The 17301-nt window shown below is 40.1% G+C and overlaps 1 protein-coding gene across 1 annotated transcript in view; it reads left to right on the top strand.

Moving 5' to 3' along the window:
• The first annotated feature begins 100 nt into the window (after window positions 1–100).
• The window catches only part of NMBR (neuromedin B receptor), a 32039-nt gene continuing 14838 nt past the window's right edge, over window positions 101–17301 (top strand). The window contains exon 1 of the mRNA XM_014939557.1: window positions 101–605. Within this exon, the coding sequence (XP_014795043.1) occupies window positions 190–605 (416 nt within the window). The 5' untranslated portion in view covers window positions 101–189. The remainder of the gene's footprint in view (window positions 606–17301) is intronic.

Raw genomic sequence — 17301 nt, 5'->3', positions numbered from 1 at the left:
GACGGTGCTTCCTCTGCGTTCTTGAGGGGAGAAAACTCGGCAGAGAATAAAAAAAGAAAAAAAAAAGGGGGAGAAGAAAGGCAGGAAGGGAAAGGGGAGAAAGTTAGTTGACTCGCAGAGAGGTGAAGCTTTCCGGCGGTTCCTGCTACAGTTGGCATTGAAGACCTTCAACCTGCTGGAAGCTGGAGGATGGAGGTCGAGCTGCCACCCGAGCTCACAGCAATGTCCCTCGGGGAGAATGGAAGCACCCGGCTGGGGCCAGACACGGCCCTGATGCCCCCAGGGCAGGGCACGGCCATGTTTGTCATCCGTTGTGTCATCCCTTCGCTTTACCTGCTCATCATCACCGTGGGCTTGCTGGGCAACGTCACCCTCATGAAGATCTTCATCTCCAACAGCGCCATGAGGAGCGTGCCCAACATCTTCATCTCCAGCCTGGCTGCTGGTGATCTGCTGCTGCTGGTGACCTGCGTGCCCGTGGATGCCTCCCGGTATTTCTCCGAGGAGTGGCTCTTCGGGGAGGTGGGCTGCAAGCTCATCCCTGCCATCCAGCTGACTTCTGTTGGTGTCTCTGTCTTCACCCTCACCACCCTCAGCGCCGACAGGTAGGAAAGCTTGGTTGCCCCTTCTCAGGTCTCTGCAGCTTGGGCTAAAGCTAGCTAGAGCTGGCATGAAAGGTGAAGTACCCCTCTGATAAGTTATCCCTCATTTGCAATCCCCTCATTCCAACTTGGGAATGGCCCATACTTCTCCTTCCATCACTGGCTGATGGCAAGTCTGGTTGGTACTAACTTAAAGGGTTTCTGGAGATGGGTGAGCCTGGGCCTCCAACTTCCAGGGTGCCAGCTGCAAGAACAGGGTTTAGTCCTGGCTTCTGCACCTCTGGGATGGCTCCATAACAGCCCACGTACCGAAATCTCATTAATTAGAAGAAGGTTTTAGACCCTAAATAGAATTTATGACAAACCACAGGGATATGTCAACAGGCAGCGAGCAGCTTAAACCAAGTCAAGCACAGAGGTGTTTTTAATGGATTTGCTTCTTTCTGCTGAGAAAGGAAGGGTGTGTGTGTGTGTGTGTGTGTTTGTTCCCCAGTAAAGACCAGGTTACCAGAGGTGACTGCCAGAACTAGTTCAGCCTCTGGGAATTTGGAGACACCCAGCTGTTCTGTTGTAATTCTCAGTCTTACACTTTCGGTTCAAACTGTTCATTTTGGTGTCTGAAGTCATAGAAAATGAAGAAAAAAAAAAAAAGCCCCCCAAACACACTAGAAAGTAACACTGCCTTCTCTAGTACTTGACAAATTAGGAAGAAACAGAAAGCTGGACCCCAAGCTTTTCCTTCCAATTAATATAAATGGATACTTAAGGGATTTATAGCACCTGGGTGGCTGTTGGGCAGTGCTTCAGGCTCTGAAAGGCAAAATCTTGCAGTGCAATTGGCAACTTTTAAATCAAATGAAATTATATTTCTTTCCTTAACACTTTTTTTTTTCAGCCAAAAAAGAAAATGTTTAATTCCTTCTCTGTAGGAAGTACCCCATTTTCTTTTGTTGTTAAGCTGAACAAATGCATTATGTTGGTGCATGATGTGAAGACTTGAGTTCAGTAATGTATCTTCACAGTTATAATAACATTTCTTTAAAACTTGTAATTTTATTTTTTTTTAGAGTATAACTGTAATTTATTTCTTTTTTTAGCCAATTTAGTAAATCATTTGATTGCACCTGAGAGTAGTCATCAGTGGCCATCAATTTCAGTGGTGTTTGAATCAGGACGTAAAATACTTCTGTATAAAGACTTTGTGGCATATGAAAATCGACTATATTTTTGAAGAAGAGCTTGAAAATCATACTTTGAAGTGAACTCCTGTAGCTCACTAATTGCCTCAGCTAAAGAGTATGTTAAAAACTGTCCTTGGAGAGCCAAGCAAACCTTGCAGTTCTCTTTCTGCTCTGTTTCCACCATTTAAAATGATTGTGGTATTTTATTTGAAAAGGGAAGATGTTATTTGCAGAGGAGATTGTATCTCTAGTGGATTATAATGTGAGGGAATGCTGGTTATTTAAGGATTCATTCATTTACTTTTTATATAACTTTGGAGCATTCATTTTTTTTGCTTTTCCCATATAATTTTACAGCCTTCTTTTAATATTAGTAAAGATTTGAGAAGTGATAATGCTGAATCAGTTTATGCTGAATGCATTTAGAATTACACACCCTAGGAAACAGCTACAGATGGGGTGCTGTGACCACATAAGCTCATAATAAGTACGTTCCTCCAGCATTTTGGAGTCCATATCAGAAATGGTTATACTAACAATTTAACAACTCTTGTTTCTTTACCCTCTGTAGTTTTATTTTCAGTTGCTGAGAAAAAAACCTATTTATTTTTCAGTCAGAAGAGCACCCACTGATTTCAGAGACCAGTGTCTTATCTGCTAGGGACCCGAGTCCCCTGTGGGTGAAGCTGCCTGAACTCTCAGTTCAGTCTGGGTCAGACTCAGGTCTACTTTTTTGTACCACATTTGTATTGAACTAAAGGGGAAGCACTGATGTGGAGAGGTTTTTATCACACTAATTTGTAGCCAGATCCTAATGTCTGTCATCTTGATTAAATTCGGTTATGGGGAAACTGTTTGTGTAATTATGCTGGCAGATGAGAAGTAGAGGGATGGAGCACCTCTCCTATGAAGACAAGCTGAGAGAGCTGGGGTTGTTCAGCCTGGAGAAGAGAAGGCTCCGGGGAGACCTTCTAGCAGCCTTCCAGTACCTGAAGGGAGCTACAGGAGAGATGGGGAGGGACTCTTTGTCAGGAAGTGTAGTGACAGGACAAGGGGTAATGGTTTTAAACTGGAAGAGGGGAGATTTAGATCAGATACCAGAAAGAAATTCTTTCCTGTGAGGGTGGTGAGACACTGGAACAGGTTGCCCAGAGAAGCTGTGGCTGCCCCATCCCTGGAGGGGTTCAAGACCAGGCTGGATGGGGCTTGGAGCAACCTGGTCTGGTGGGAGGTGTCCCTGCCCAGGGCAGGGGGGTTGGAACTGGATGATCTTCAAGGTCCCTTCTAACTCTAACCATTCTATGATTCTGTGATTCTATGATTTTAAGTGGTGGCAGCATCTTGCACCTTAGAGGTGATGAGGAGGTGAGGCCTGGCTGGGGGCAGTGCTTTCTCCAGATAAGCGATTCTAGCATAGGATGTTAGCAGCGTGGAAGCAGTGATATGGCTAAAAAAGATCCATTATGATCCACTGCCTATTTGGTCTGGTATACAATGTCTTCTCCGTGACCCCTTCTTTCACAGGTAATACTCAAATTATGTTTTAATACATGATCATTGAAGCCTTTCCTACTTTTTACTCTTATTGCCACAGAACTGTGTAAAAACTCCAGACATTGATTACCCTAAGGAACATATTTATAAATATTTATAAATATATTATAAATATTTATAAATATAGTATAAATATTTATTTAGAGTTCTTTATAACGTGCCTACATGAATTAGGATAAGGGAGGTTGTCTTGGTTTCCACAGTGCAATTAGCCCGTATTGTTGATGTGGAAGTTCTGCATGGCAAATTACGTGTGTAAGAGACATTTAACAACAGCAGCTACAAAAGCAATAAACTCTGAACGATCGTCACTTACAAACTGAAGCTGTAAGGAAGAAAAAGTAGTGTTCATTGCACATACATCTTTTCCAAAGTTGCTTTGTTTCACATGGCTTTTTGTCACTGAAGTCCCTCTCAGCATCACTAGTGCTTTCAGTGTGACAAATGTGCACCTTCGATCTGGAAGCTTCATTATTCCTGGATATTAGGAAAAATTTTTTCACTGAAAGGGTTATCAGGCATTGGAATGGGCTGCCCAGGGAGGTGGTTGAGGCACCATCCCTGGAGGTGTTCAAAAGAGGGGTTGATGTAGTGCTGGGAGGTATGGTTTAGTGATGGTGATGCTTCTTGTTTGTTGTGCGGGTGTCTATTTTTGTCAGTTAGGTTGACGGTTGGACAAGATGATCTTTGAGGTCCCTTCCAACCTAGAAGATTCTGTGATTCTGTGATTATCCAGTACCGAGATTATTTGAGTTTTGGTTTGTTTTGCTTTTTTGTGAACAAACATGATATGTAATTTGTAACAGTGCTTCCCAGACCTCCCTAGAGCACACTTGCAGATTGAAATTGGCAGCACACAGCAGATCTGCCCAAGATCTGCCCATCCCCATCCCAGGAACAGCAGCTGGTCCCATCAAACAGCCCTTCCCACCCCAGAGCTCCTGTGGGTCTGGCTGCCAGGGGTGGGCAGAGGTGCCCGTGCTGCAGCCCCACACATTTTGGGGCAGAGGGGGGCGGGACATCAGCAGCAGTGGTGGGGATGGTGGCAGCAGTGGTGGCACTGGTTGTGCAGTGTGTGGGCATCAGAGGAGGCATCAGAGCCAGCTGTCGCCTCTCACTGCCAGGCAGGAGATGTGCAGGGACAGCATCCCTGCCCCTCATGGCCACTGCTCCTATCGATTTTCCTTTATAATGGAGAAACCAGACCACCTCTAGAAACCTTAATACTTCTCTGGTTTAAAAATAAAAAACCCAAACAAAAAAAAAACCCAACAAAAACCAGAGTGGATTACAGAAAGAGAAAACCTAATAATTACAGTGGATGACAAATGAAAAAAGGAAAAGGGCTGAGGGACAAAAGTGTACAAAACAAAAAAAAAAAAAAAAGGGAACTAAGGGGACCATAGGGCAGAACACCCCCAATAGCACTCAGCACACCCTGAAAATGCCCACAGAGCTGGTGCGTGATGGCCACTTCCTTGGGGTGTGATGGGACAAGGAACTAAAAATGGGTCCCCTGATGAGTTTGCTTCTCCAGAGGCCATTGGACGGCAGTTTTGGCCATGGCTAATGGATGTTGATGAGAAAGTCCTAGGACTTGGTGTGTTCTTGGATAAAAATAGAGAGAAGAGAGAACTGTAGCCAGAGGGATTATAACATGGCACACATGAAGAAAAGTAGTGCCAGCGTCTCCTCACTGAAAAAAGGACAGAAGCCAGGGATGAACCTGACTTGAGCTATGCTTGACTTGAACCATTCCAAGTTCACCGCTTCAGGGAAGTTTTTCCAATTTACCTCCATGGTGGGCCATGCACTTAGCTCAGAATGCAAACTGGGCCTGTGGGGCTCCTCACTGTCTTCTCAGGGTGAGAGATCTTGCCATTTTATGCCTGGGAAGGAATTGAGGGTAAGGAAGTGGAGCGCAAATGCAGAAAGGGAGCTTCCAAGATACATTTCAGAGCTAGAGGGCTGGATAAACTACGGTCTGGAGAGGTGGCTGGAAAAGCTTAGGGGACAGAGGATGCTACAGTGTGCATCTCTGGCCATCACTGCTGACAAAAGGCAATTATACCCGCAATTATACCCACAAAATGCCAAGAGACCTGGGGTCTTGAAGGAATAAATAGCAGCCCCTTAAAACAGCTTTAGATTTGTCCCACAGAGTCTTTCATTTTCTCTTTGGCTGTCATTTGTGCCTCATTTTTTGTGGGATCTGTAGAAATAGGATTAAATTTAATTCTGCTACTTTTTCTAGATTGAATTTTCCTTCTAATGAAGGCTTTAAATGTGTTAGCTCACGTACAGTCCTGCTGCACTCCAGTGAAGACAGTGAAGCTGAACAGTGGAGCAACTGGCCCTGCTGCAATTGAAATAGCATCTTCTTTGTATTCTTCCTAAAAAATGTGACAGAAAGACACCATTGATGAGACTTGATTAACCAGGTAGCAAATTTATTCTTAATTAGTGCCATGAGTCCTTTCCTATATCTTAATAAGAAGGGAGTTTGAAAATTTTTATTCATACTTAAATAACTAAATGCAGTGCCTGACTGAGATGCTTAAAATATGTTCTATAGATTTGTATGGCTAAACTATTTGATAGCTTTTCTTTGTCTGGTTGGGTTTTTTTTATTTCTTTAGCTATTTGCTTTGATTTTGGAAGATTGCAACCTGTATTTTTAATAGTGTAAAAAGACTCAAGAAAGTTTTGTGCTGAATTCTGACTACAACTGATAACAAACCCATTCTGCATGTCTACTGTCTCCTACTTTTTGGGGGACTCAGGAAACATTTTGAAGACATTTTGTGTGAAAAGGTGCCCTAGTAACTACTGTATGATTTTACATAAAATAATGAAAGTTACTTAATAAAAGTTTCTTACTTACTCTTCTCCAGAATTTATTTAAAGGTTCTTCTTTTATGATGTCAGGTGCTGATTCAGGCTGAAATACAGTGATTTGAGACCTCTAAAATCCTCATTTCTTATTACATGTAATGTAGCAGGTGAAGCAGTGAAGTGGACATGATTTCCTGACATTCAGGAACTAAAGAGCCTTGACAGGGAAAGTAATATCCTGACGTCCTGAAAATTACCTATAACTAACCAAAGAATAAAGAAAAAATAGTCAAAGGTAAAATGAAAGACTGTCTGTATAAGAAAAACAATGCCTTTACTGTGTATAGCAAAATTATATGGAACCAGTAGACCTATGAAATCCATAAGTTTATATCTTAGGAACCCTGACACTTGAGATAAATGTATTGAATGAATGACTTACTGAAATACATTAAGAGAAATGATGGTCCAGATGATTCTCTCACTGGAGCAATGTCGTCATAATTATGTGATAACAGGCAAAGTAAAAGAAATTTAAGAGAGACTGGGCAAGCTTTGTCTCTCACATTTTTTTTCAGTTCACCCTTTAGTTTATATGTGCAAACTTGACTCACAAACTAAAGCTTACCCAGAACGCCTTTGATGAAACTCATATTTTGTCAGGAGCAATCCTTGTTGCCAAGTTAAACAGTGAATCCTGTTCTCACCTGTCCCCACCCCAAAATATTCTAGTTAATTTGTAACCATTCCATGCAGCTAAAAAGGAATATGATGGAAAATATTCCAGAAAGAAAAAAAGGATGGGAACACACACCCCATCAGTACAGGAGGAATTTTCTGTCTGGAGTAAATCAAGGAATTACCTATTTTAGGGCAAGTTTTCCCAAGTCTGACAATTCAAATCAGCTGTTGGAGAAGTTCCTTGTGGCCATCTTTACACAGCTGCAAAATGATTTGTCAGCAAATAGCATCTTACTCCCCAGTTATCAATTTTTTCTCAAGCTTCATACAGGCGTGTGCATCTGTTAAAACTCCTGCTTTTGTGCGTGTCCTGTGTGTGCTCTTCAGGTCCCAGGGAAACAGCGTAGTCCTGAGGATGGCAAAGTTCTTAACCCAGCCAATGATTGATACAAGCCTGTGTTGTGCTTGCAGCAGCCAAATTTGCTTTAATTAATGCAAATGCCAGTGTTCGATAGCCCTCTCCATTTATCAAAGTAGAAACTTACAGAAACTGCAATAGTAAGACATATTTGGCTGTTTTAAAATATATAAAAATATGTTTATCAGTGACTCTTTGCATTATCCAACTTAAATATGAATCTACTGGGAATGCTGACATAAATGAATGCTTCAGAATAACAGTCAGTGAAACAATTTACTATTATTGCTCTCAGGAGGATAATTGAACAAATTAACAATGGTACTTTTAACTAGTGCAGTTATAAGTAAATGGGCTTAGGCAAGTAGAACTAAAAAGCCAGATTGCAGGCAGTGAGTTACCATTGCAAGATTTGTGCTACCCTCTAAGAAATACAGGTAGCTAATCTCAGGTGAACAGCAAGAGAAAGAAGTAGCAAGAGAAGAAAAAATGAAAAGGAAAAAGAAAATTTATCCTCTGAAACAATGGGTAGACAGGACAGGTAATATATTTCCTGCAGAAAAAAAGCCCCATCCTAGGAAAATTTTGTTTTGATTCTTTTTAGGGTGGAGAAATTATCATCCAAAAGACTAAATTAGATTTTTTTGTTGAAGCCTTATTGATATTTTTTGGCTCAACAGAACATATTTCTATAGAGTGGAAAACTTCTTCCCCTTAGGAAAATCTTAGGATTTCCCCTGGAGAAACATAGAACACATGCCATTGACATTCAGCTAATTGTGTTTACACATGGTCTGCTTGTCTTCATTTCAAATGCTGCTCATTAGAGTCAGCTATCAGACCTCTGAGATCCTCATTCCCGGTGAATGCAGTTTTCTGCATAAGACCTAGAACAAAAATGTGGTGACTAACTGTATAAAAAATGAAGAAATCTACTTTGAATTTAAGAATTTAAAAGAATAAAATAAAATAAATGCAAATCTCAGGCTATTTGTGTGTTGTGAAAGAGGTTCCTGCAGCACTGAACATCAATTAATTCCACATTCTTCTCAGCTGGATAAATTTTTCGCTGCTTAATGATGCAACTGGAACAGAGTTAACAGAACTGCCCCAACAAGGAAAAGGGATTTGGCCCCATTCAAAATTTCATTCAACTTTAATAGAGTGGACTACACCTGGACACAATAATCGTGTTTTTAACAAATATTGACCATACAGCCATGTTACCTGTTCAGATATAGTTTGATACTTTTATATTGTGAGGCTAAATGTTGTCTTTTTGTGTTTGAAATATTAATGCAACGACACAATAAAATACTAACATAGAAATTGTTTTAATAAATGACTCATTTGTGGGAAATGCAGTACTATGATGCAGTAACATCACTTAAACAAGAAGCTTTATAATAAACCCCTCCAGCTCCAGGTTTAATATACAAATTAAATCAGGTGGTATGTAACTGTCCTGCCTGAATTAGGCCTGTGCTTGTTTTATGACACTTCATTGTTATATTTATTTATTTGCATTGTGATGGTATGTAGGAAACTGGGTGATAACTGTTTGTGGTGGGTACTATATGAACAGGAACAAGAAGGAAGTCCCTGACCTGAAAGGTTTTTAAGTCGAGACAACACAAGGTACAGAAACAGAAGTGCAAGGAAATATTGAGGCAATTCTGCTTGGGATGGTAGGCTGTTGTCCTGGTTTGTAGTAAAACCGAACCAATTTTGTGTTCTGTAATTTTACATTTTAGCAAGACCTCCTCTAACTCTCTGAAATGAATGGCATATTGTGGAGAAAACTGCTCGTTCTCAGAATGATAAGACCAATGGAATGGTTTACAGAGAGGCCCTTGCTTATGCTTATTGCTATAACAACCAAGGTCAGCCAATTTCATTATTTGCCCCCTTAGAGGGTTGGAAATGGAAAAATGTAGAGGGTTCACATCTGTGGGGAGGAACGGAAAGGACAGGTGACCCAAAACTGACCAGCTGGGGTATTCCATCCCGTTTGCCCCATGCTCAGTATAAAAGCTGAGGGATCAAAGGGTCAAGGGTCTTCCTGCGATCACCGACGTCCGAAGAGGACCTTGTCTGTTCATCTGCTTTTGATTCCGATCTGCGTGTTCTTGACTCCAGAGCTGGAATCCAGTCCCCATCCATCACTGAGATCAGTCTGGGACTTCCCCAGTGCCTGCCGGTGATGGGACTGTCATCCTGGGAGCTTGATACGGTTTTGTATATATTGTATCTATTTCATTATTTTCTTCCTTTTTATTTTAGTATTAATTCTTCATTAAAGTAGTTTAGTTCATTCTAAACTTCTAAATCTCCTTATCTCTTCCTCTCCTCTTTTTGAGGGGGTGGCGAGGGGAAGGGCCATCTGTCAGTCCAGTTTCGGTGATTTCGGCTAAAACCATGACAGTCCAGTGGCTGCCTGTGTATTATTGAGTTGTTTTGTTTTTTCTTTTTAATTTGGTTTTGAAAGGCATCACAACAAAGTACTCTAGAAGAAGAGGTAGCACTGCAACGGAGGGACAGATGAGGACTAATCATGAAGCAGCTTCTTTTGAAGTCAAGTGTGTGGGAGGGGAATAGCAGAGACAGGAGTAGAACGTCCCATATTAATTGGGGGCTGAGAAATACCTTTACGAAGGCTTTGAAAACAAAGTTGGGGAGGACTAGATAAGCTATACTGGAGTTTATAAGGTAGTAATAGTTTATAACTCTGGAGAAAGAGGATATTCTTTCTTTCATCAGTTCTTTTGGGTTGTATGGAAGGGAGGAGATTGCTTTATAGTGAAAATACACTATATAAATAAAACCAGCATCTGCAGAACAGGCGACTTTGTGCTTGTTGGCAGAAACCACAGATCCAAAGAAAGGAAACTTGTTATAAAAGTATTTTCTGATTGGGGTGCCTTTGTCAGCAGTAGGAAGACAAAATTTACATGAAGGCTTTTAATTAAAACCAAATGCATATTTGTAATTATTTCCTGATCTTCATGGCAACCTGCAATTTTCTTTTTTCATCAGTGAAGTAAAGGAAAAGATGGATCTTGCTTACTGATTTGACTAAATAATTTGCCCCTTCACTCTGATTTACCAGTGTTGTTTTACTGATAGAAAATACGCACTTTGTAATTTGAATGGTAGGTGGTAGGTTTCAGCCTTAAACTGGTTTTATACAAAGGAAGAGGCTGGGTGTTCGTTTTGGCAACTCTGCTCATTTCACTCAGTTTACATTTGATTTTATCTGCAACCCATCTCTTTCTACTCTATATCTTTTCAGAGATGCAAACAAGATGAGAGATTTTGTAGAGCACTTTGAGTGCCTTTTCCTCTGCGTTCACACTGAGTTACTGTCCAGGGCTGAGCCCTAGGAAGGAGAGTGCCACCTTGTAGTCAGCTGAAGTAGCAACTAGAATTTTGAGAGGATTAAAGAAGTTTTTTGGGCTGAGCCCAACTGTTTTTGTGAGAAAGGGCACTCTGCTCCAGTGCCTTCCAACTTGGAATCAGTCATAGCTCGGGGGAAAGCATGCTATTTGCTGAAACAGCAACATATGTCAAGGCACAAATATATGCCACATTTTTTCTGCTATTTCCAAAAAAAATCTCCCATTTAGATATTAACCAGATCGAGTGCTGCTAAAACAATGAATTGTGTGTGACATGCTCACTGTCTTGGGTGATAGGGCTGTGATCAAAATGTTTTGAAACACTGCAATGGGAAAAGAGAGGAAAAAAAGTCTGTAGTACAAAATGTAATTTTTACTCAGTGCCCGCCCCCTGCCCCATGAAGTTCCCAAACCAGCTTTTCCCCAGCAATATGAAGTTTTAAAGAAATGAGCAGATGTAGGGACTTGACGTCACCTCAGCTGAGTATAATGAAATAGAAGGTCTGTCTTTATGTAATGAAATCAAGGCAGACAGCAATAGGAAGCAAATTATTGACTAATAAGGTCACAGTTTGTGCTGGGGAGCATTCCTGCTTTGTGCAGAAGCTTCTATCCTTCCCATGGCAGTATAAAGTATCTCTTTACACCCTGGTGTCCAGGGAGTTTCTCTTTGTGTGTTAGAAAAAATGGTAAACCTTCTCAGGGTGAGAGATCTTGCCATTTTATGCCTGGGAAGGAATTGAGGGTAAGGAAGTGGAGCGCAAATGCAGAAAGGGAGCTTCCAAGATACATTTCAGAGCTAGAGGGCTGGATAAACTACGGTCTGGAGAGGTGGCTGGAAAAGCTTAGGGGACAGAGGATGCTACAGTGTGCATCTCTGGCCATCACTGCTGACAAAAGGCAATTATACCCGCAATTATACCCACAAAATGCCAAGAGACCTGGGGTCTTGAAGGAATAAATAGCAGCCCCTTAAAACAGCTTTAGATTTGTCCCACAGAGTCTTTCATTTTCTCTTTGGCTGTCATTTGTGCCTCATTTTTTGTGGGATCTGTAGAAATAGGATTAAATTTAATTCTGCTACTTTTTCTAGATTGAATTTTCCTTCTAATGAAGGCTTTAAATGTGTTAGCTCACGTACAGTCCTGCTGCACTCCAGTGAAGACAGTGAAGCTGAACAGTGGAGCAACTGGCCCTGCTGCAATTGAAATAGCATCTTCTTTGTATTCTTCCTAAAAAATGTGACAGAAAGACACCATTGATGAGACTTGATTAACCAGGTAGCAAATTTATTCTTAATTAGTGCCATGAGTCCTTTCCTATATCTTAATAAGAAGGGAGTTTGAAAATTTTTATTCATACTTAAATAACTAAATGCAGTGCCTGACTGAGATGCTTAAAATATGTTCTATAGATTTGTATGGCTAAACTATTTGATAGCTTTTCTTTGTCTGGTTGGGTTTTTTTTATTTCTTTAGCTATTTGCTTTGATTTTGGAAGATTGCAACCTGTATTTTTAATAGTGTAAAAAGACTCAAGAAAGTTTTGTGCTGAATTCTGACTACAACTGATAACAAACCCATTCTGCATGTCTACTGTCTCCTACTTTTTGGGGGACTCAGGAAACATTTTGAAGACATTTTGTGTGAAAAGGTGCCCTAGTAACTACTGTATGATTTTACATAAAATAATGAAAGTTACTTAATAAAAGTTTCTTACTTACTCTTCTCCAGAATTTATTTAAAGGTTCTTCTTTTATGATGTCAGGTGCTGATTCAGGCTGAAATACAGTGATTTGAGACCTCTAAAATCCTCATTTCTTATTACATGTAATGTAGCAGGTGAAGCAGTGAAGTGGACATGATTTCCTGACATTCAGGAACTAAAGAGCCTTGACAGGGAAAGTAATATCCTGACGTCCTGAAAATTACCTATAACTAACCAAAGAATAAAGAAAAAATAGTCAAAGGTAAAATGAAAGACTGTCTGTATAAGAAAAACAATGCCTTTACTGTGTATAGCAAAATTATATGGAACCAGTAGACCTATGAAATCCATAAGTTTATATCTTAGGAACCCTGACACTTGAGATAAATGTATTGAATGAATGACTTACTGAAATACATTAAGAGAAATGATGGTCCAGATGATTCTCTCACTGGAGCAATGTCGTCATAATTATGTGATAACAGGCAAAGTAAAAGAAATTTAAGAGAGACTGGGCAAGCTTTGTCTCTCACATTTTTTTTCAGTTCACCCTTTAGTTTATATGTGCAAACTTGACTCACAAACTAAAGCTTACCCAGAACGCCTTTGATGAAACTCATATTTTGTCAGGAGCAATCCTTGTTGCCAAGTTAAACAGTGAATCCTGTTCTCACCTGTCCCCACCCCAAAATATTCTAGTTAATTTGTAACCATTCCATGCAGCTAAAAAGGAATATGATGGAAAATATTCCAGAAAGAAAAAAAGGATGGGAACACACACCCCATCAGTACAGGAGGAATTTTCTGTCTGGAGTAAATCAAGGAATTACCTATTTTAGGGCAAGTTTTCCCAAGTCTGACAATTCAAATCAGCTGTTGGAGAAGTTCCTTGTGGCCATCTTTACACAGCTGCAAAATGATTTGTCAGCAAATAGCATCTTACTCCCCAGTTATCAATTTTTTCTCAAGCTTCATACAGGCGTGTGCATCTGTTAAAACTCCTGCTTTTGTGCGTGTCCTGTGTGTGCTCTTCAGGTCCCAGGGAAACAGCGTAGTCCTGAGGATGGCAAAGTTCTTAACCCAGCCAATGATTGATACAAGCCTGTGTTGTGCTTGCAGCAGCCAAATTTGCTTTAATTAATGCAAATGCCAGTGTTCGATAGCCCTCTCCATTTATCAAAGTAGAAACTTACAGAAACTGCAATAGTAAGACATATTTGGCTGTTTTAAAATATATAAAAATATGTTTATCAGTGACTCTTTGCATTATCCAACTTAAATATGAATCTACTGGGAATGCTGACATAAATGAATGCTTCAGAATAACAGTCAGTGAAACAATTTACTATTATTGCTCTCAGGAGGATAATTGAACAAATTAACAATGGTACTTTTAACTAGTGCAGTTATAAGTAAATGGGCTTAGGCAAGTAGAACTAAAAAGCCAGATTGCAGGCAGTGAGTTACCATTGCAAGATTTGTGCTACCCTCTAAGAAATACAGGTAGCTAATCTCAGGTGAACAGCAAGAGAAAGAAGTAGCAAGAGAAGAAAAAATGAAAAGGAAAAAGAAAATTTATCCTCTGAAACAATGGGTAGACAGGACAGGTAATATATTTCCTGCAGAAAAAAAGCCCCATCCTAGGAAAATTTTGTTTTGATTCTTTTTAGGGTGGAGAAATTATCATCCAAAAGACTAAATTAGATTTTTTTGTTGAAGCCTTATTGATATTTTTTGGCTCAACAGAACATATTTCTATAGAGTGGAAAACTTCTTCCCCTTAGGAAAATCTTAGGATTTCCCCTGGAGAAACATAGAACACATGCCATTGACATTCAGCTAATTGTGTTTACACATGGTCTGCTTGTCTTCATTTCAAATGCTGCTCATTAGAGTCAGCTATCAGACCTCTGAGATCCTCATTCCCGGTGAATGCAGTTTTCTGCATAAGACCTAGAACAAAAATGTGGTGACTAACTGTATAAAAAATGAAGAAATCTACTTTGAATTTAAGAATTTAAAAGAATAAAATAAAATAAATGCAAATCTCAGGCTATTTGTGTGTTGTGAAAGAGGTTCCTGCAGCACTGAACATCAATTAATTCCACATTCTTCTCAGCTGGATAAATTTTTCGCTGCTTAATGATGCAACTGGAACAGAGTTAACAGAACTGCCCCAACAAGGAAAAGGGATTTGGCCCCATTCAAAATTTCATTCAACTTTAATAGAGTGGACTACACCTGGACACAATAATCGTGTTTTTAACAAATATTGACCATACAGCCATGTTACCTGTTCAGATATAGTTTGATACTTTTATATTGTGAGGCTAAATGTTGTCTTTTTGTGTTTGAAATATTAATGCAATGACACAATAAAATACTAGCATAGAAGTTGTTTTAATAAATGACTCATGCAGTACTATGATGCAGTAACATCACTTAAACCAGAAGCTTTATAATAAAGCCAATGATACCAACCCCTCCAGCTCCAGGATTAATATCCAAATTAAATCAAGTGGTATGTACCTGTCCTGCCTGAATTAGGTCTGTGCTTGTTTCATGACACTTTAATATTATATTTATTTATTTGCATTGTGATGTATGTAGGAAACTGGGTGATAACTGTTTGTGGTGGGTACTATATGAACAGGAACAAGAAGGAAGTCCCTGACCTGAAAGGTTTTTAAGTGGAGACAACACAAGGTACAGAAACAGAAGTGCAAGGAAATATTGAGGCAATTCTGCTTGGGATGGTAGGCTGTTGTCCTGGTTTGTAGTAAAACCGAACCAATTTTGTGTTCTGTAATTTTACATTTTAGCAAGACCTCCTCTAACTCTCTGAAATGAATGGCATATTGTGGAGAAAACTGCTCGTTCTCAGAATGATAAGACCAATGGAATGGTTTACAGAGAGGCCCTTGCTTATGCTTATTGCTATAACAACCAAGGTCAGCCAATTTCATTATTTGCCCCCTTAGAGGGTTGGAAATGGAAAAATGTAGAGGGTTCACATCTGTGGGGAGGAACGGAAAGGACAGGTGACCCAAAACTGACCAGCTGGGGTATTCCATCCCGTTTGCCCCATGCTCAGTATAAAAGCTGAGGGATCAAAGGGTCAAGGGTCTTCCTGCGATCACCGACGTCCGAAGAGGACCTTGTCTGTTCATCTGCTTTTGATTCCGATCTGCGTGTTCTTGACTCCAGAGCTGGAATCCAGTCCCCATCCATCACTGAGATCAGTCTGGGACTTCCCCAGTGCCTGCCGGTGATGGGACTGTCATCCTGGGAGCTTGATACGGTTTTGTATATATTGTATCTATTTCATTATTTTCTTCCTTTTTATTTTAGTATTAATTCTTCATTAAAGTAGTTTAGTTCATTCTAAACTTCTAAATCTCCTTATCTCTTCCTCTCCTCTTTTTGAGGGGGTGGCGAGGGGAAGGGCCATCTGTCAGTCCAGTTTCGGTGATTTCGGCTAAAACCATGACAGTCCAGTGGCTGCCTGTGTATTATTGAGTTGTTTTGTTTTTTCTTTTTAATTTGGTTTTGAAAGGCATCACAACAAAGTACTCTAGAAGAAGAGGTAGCACTGCAACGGAGGGACAGATGAGGACTAATCATGAAGCAGCTTCTTTTGAAGTCAAGTGTGTGGGAGGGGAATAACAGAGACAGGAGTAGAACGTCCCATATTAATTGGGGGCTGAGAAATACCTTTACGAAGGCTTTGAAAACAAAGTTGGGGAGGACTAGATAAGCTATACTGGAGTTTATAAGGTAGTAATAGTTTATAACTCTGGAGAAAGAGGATATTCTTTCTTTCATCAGTTCTTTTGGGTTGTATGGAAGGGAGGAGATTGCTTTATAGTGAAAATACACTATATAAATAAAACCAGCATCTGCAGAACAGGCGACTTTGTGCTTGTTGGCAGAAACCACAGATCCAAAGAAAGGAAACTTGTTATAAAAGTATTTTCTGATTGGGGTGCCTTTGTCAGCAGTAGGAAGACAAAATTTACATGAAGGCTTTTAATTAAAACCAAATGCATATTTGTAATTATTTCCTGATCTTCATGGCAACCTGCAATTTTCTTTTTTCATCAGTGAAGTAAAGGAAAAGATGGATCTTGCTTACTGATTTGACTAAATAATTTGCCCCTTCACTCTGATTTACCAGTGTTGTTTTACTGATAGAAAATACGCACTTTGTAATTTGAATGGTAGGTGGTAGGTTTCAGCCTTAAACTGGTTTTATACAAAGGAAGAGGCTGGGTGTTCGTTTTGGCAACTCTGCTCATTTCACTCAGTTTACATTTGATTTTATCTGCAACCCATCTCTTTCTACTCTATATCTTTTCAGAGATGCAAACAAGATGAGAGATTTTGTAGAGCACTTTGAGTGCCTTTTCCTCTGCGTTCACACTGAGTTACTGTCCAGGGCTGAGCCCTAGGAAGGAGAGTGCCACCTTGTAGTCAGCTGAAGTAGCAACTAGAATTTTGAGAGGATTAAAGAAGTTTTTTGGGCTGAGCCCAACTGTTTTTGTGAGAAAGGGCACTCTGCTCCAGTGCCTTCCAACTTGGAATCAGTCATAGCTCGGGGGAAAGCATGCTATTTGCTGAAACAGCAACATATGTCAAGGCACAAATATATGCCACATTTTTTCTGCTATTTCCAAAAAAAATCTCCCATTTAGATATTAACCAGATCGAGTGCTGCTAAAACAATGAATTGTGTGTGACGCGTCCACTGTCTTGGGTAATAGGGCTGTGATCAAAATGTTTTGAAACACTGCAATGGGAAAAGAGAGGAAAAAAAAATCTGTAGTACAAAATGTAATTTTTACTCAGTGCCCGCCCCCTGCCCCATGAAGTTCCCAAACCAACTTTTCCCCAGCAATATGAAGTTTTAAAGAAATGAGCAGATG

This window comes from Calidris pugnax, unplaced genomic scaffold (genome assembly GCF_001431845.1).
Source record: "Calidris pugnax isolate Ruff unplaced genomic scaffold, ASM143184v1 scaffold57, whole genome shotgun sequence".
NCBI classification, from domain to species: domain Eukaryota; kingdom Metazoa; phylum Chordata; class Aves; order Charadriiformes; family Scolopacidae; genus Calidris; species Calidris pugnax.
The sequence above is the reverse complement of the archived record's forward strand: the minus strand, read 5'-3'. Positions and strand labels throughout refer to the sequence as shown.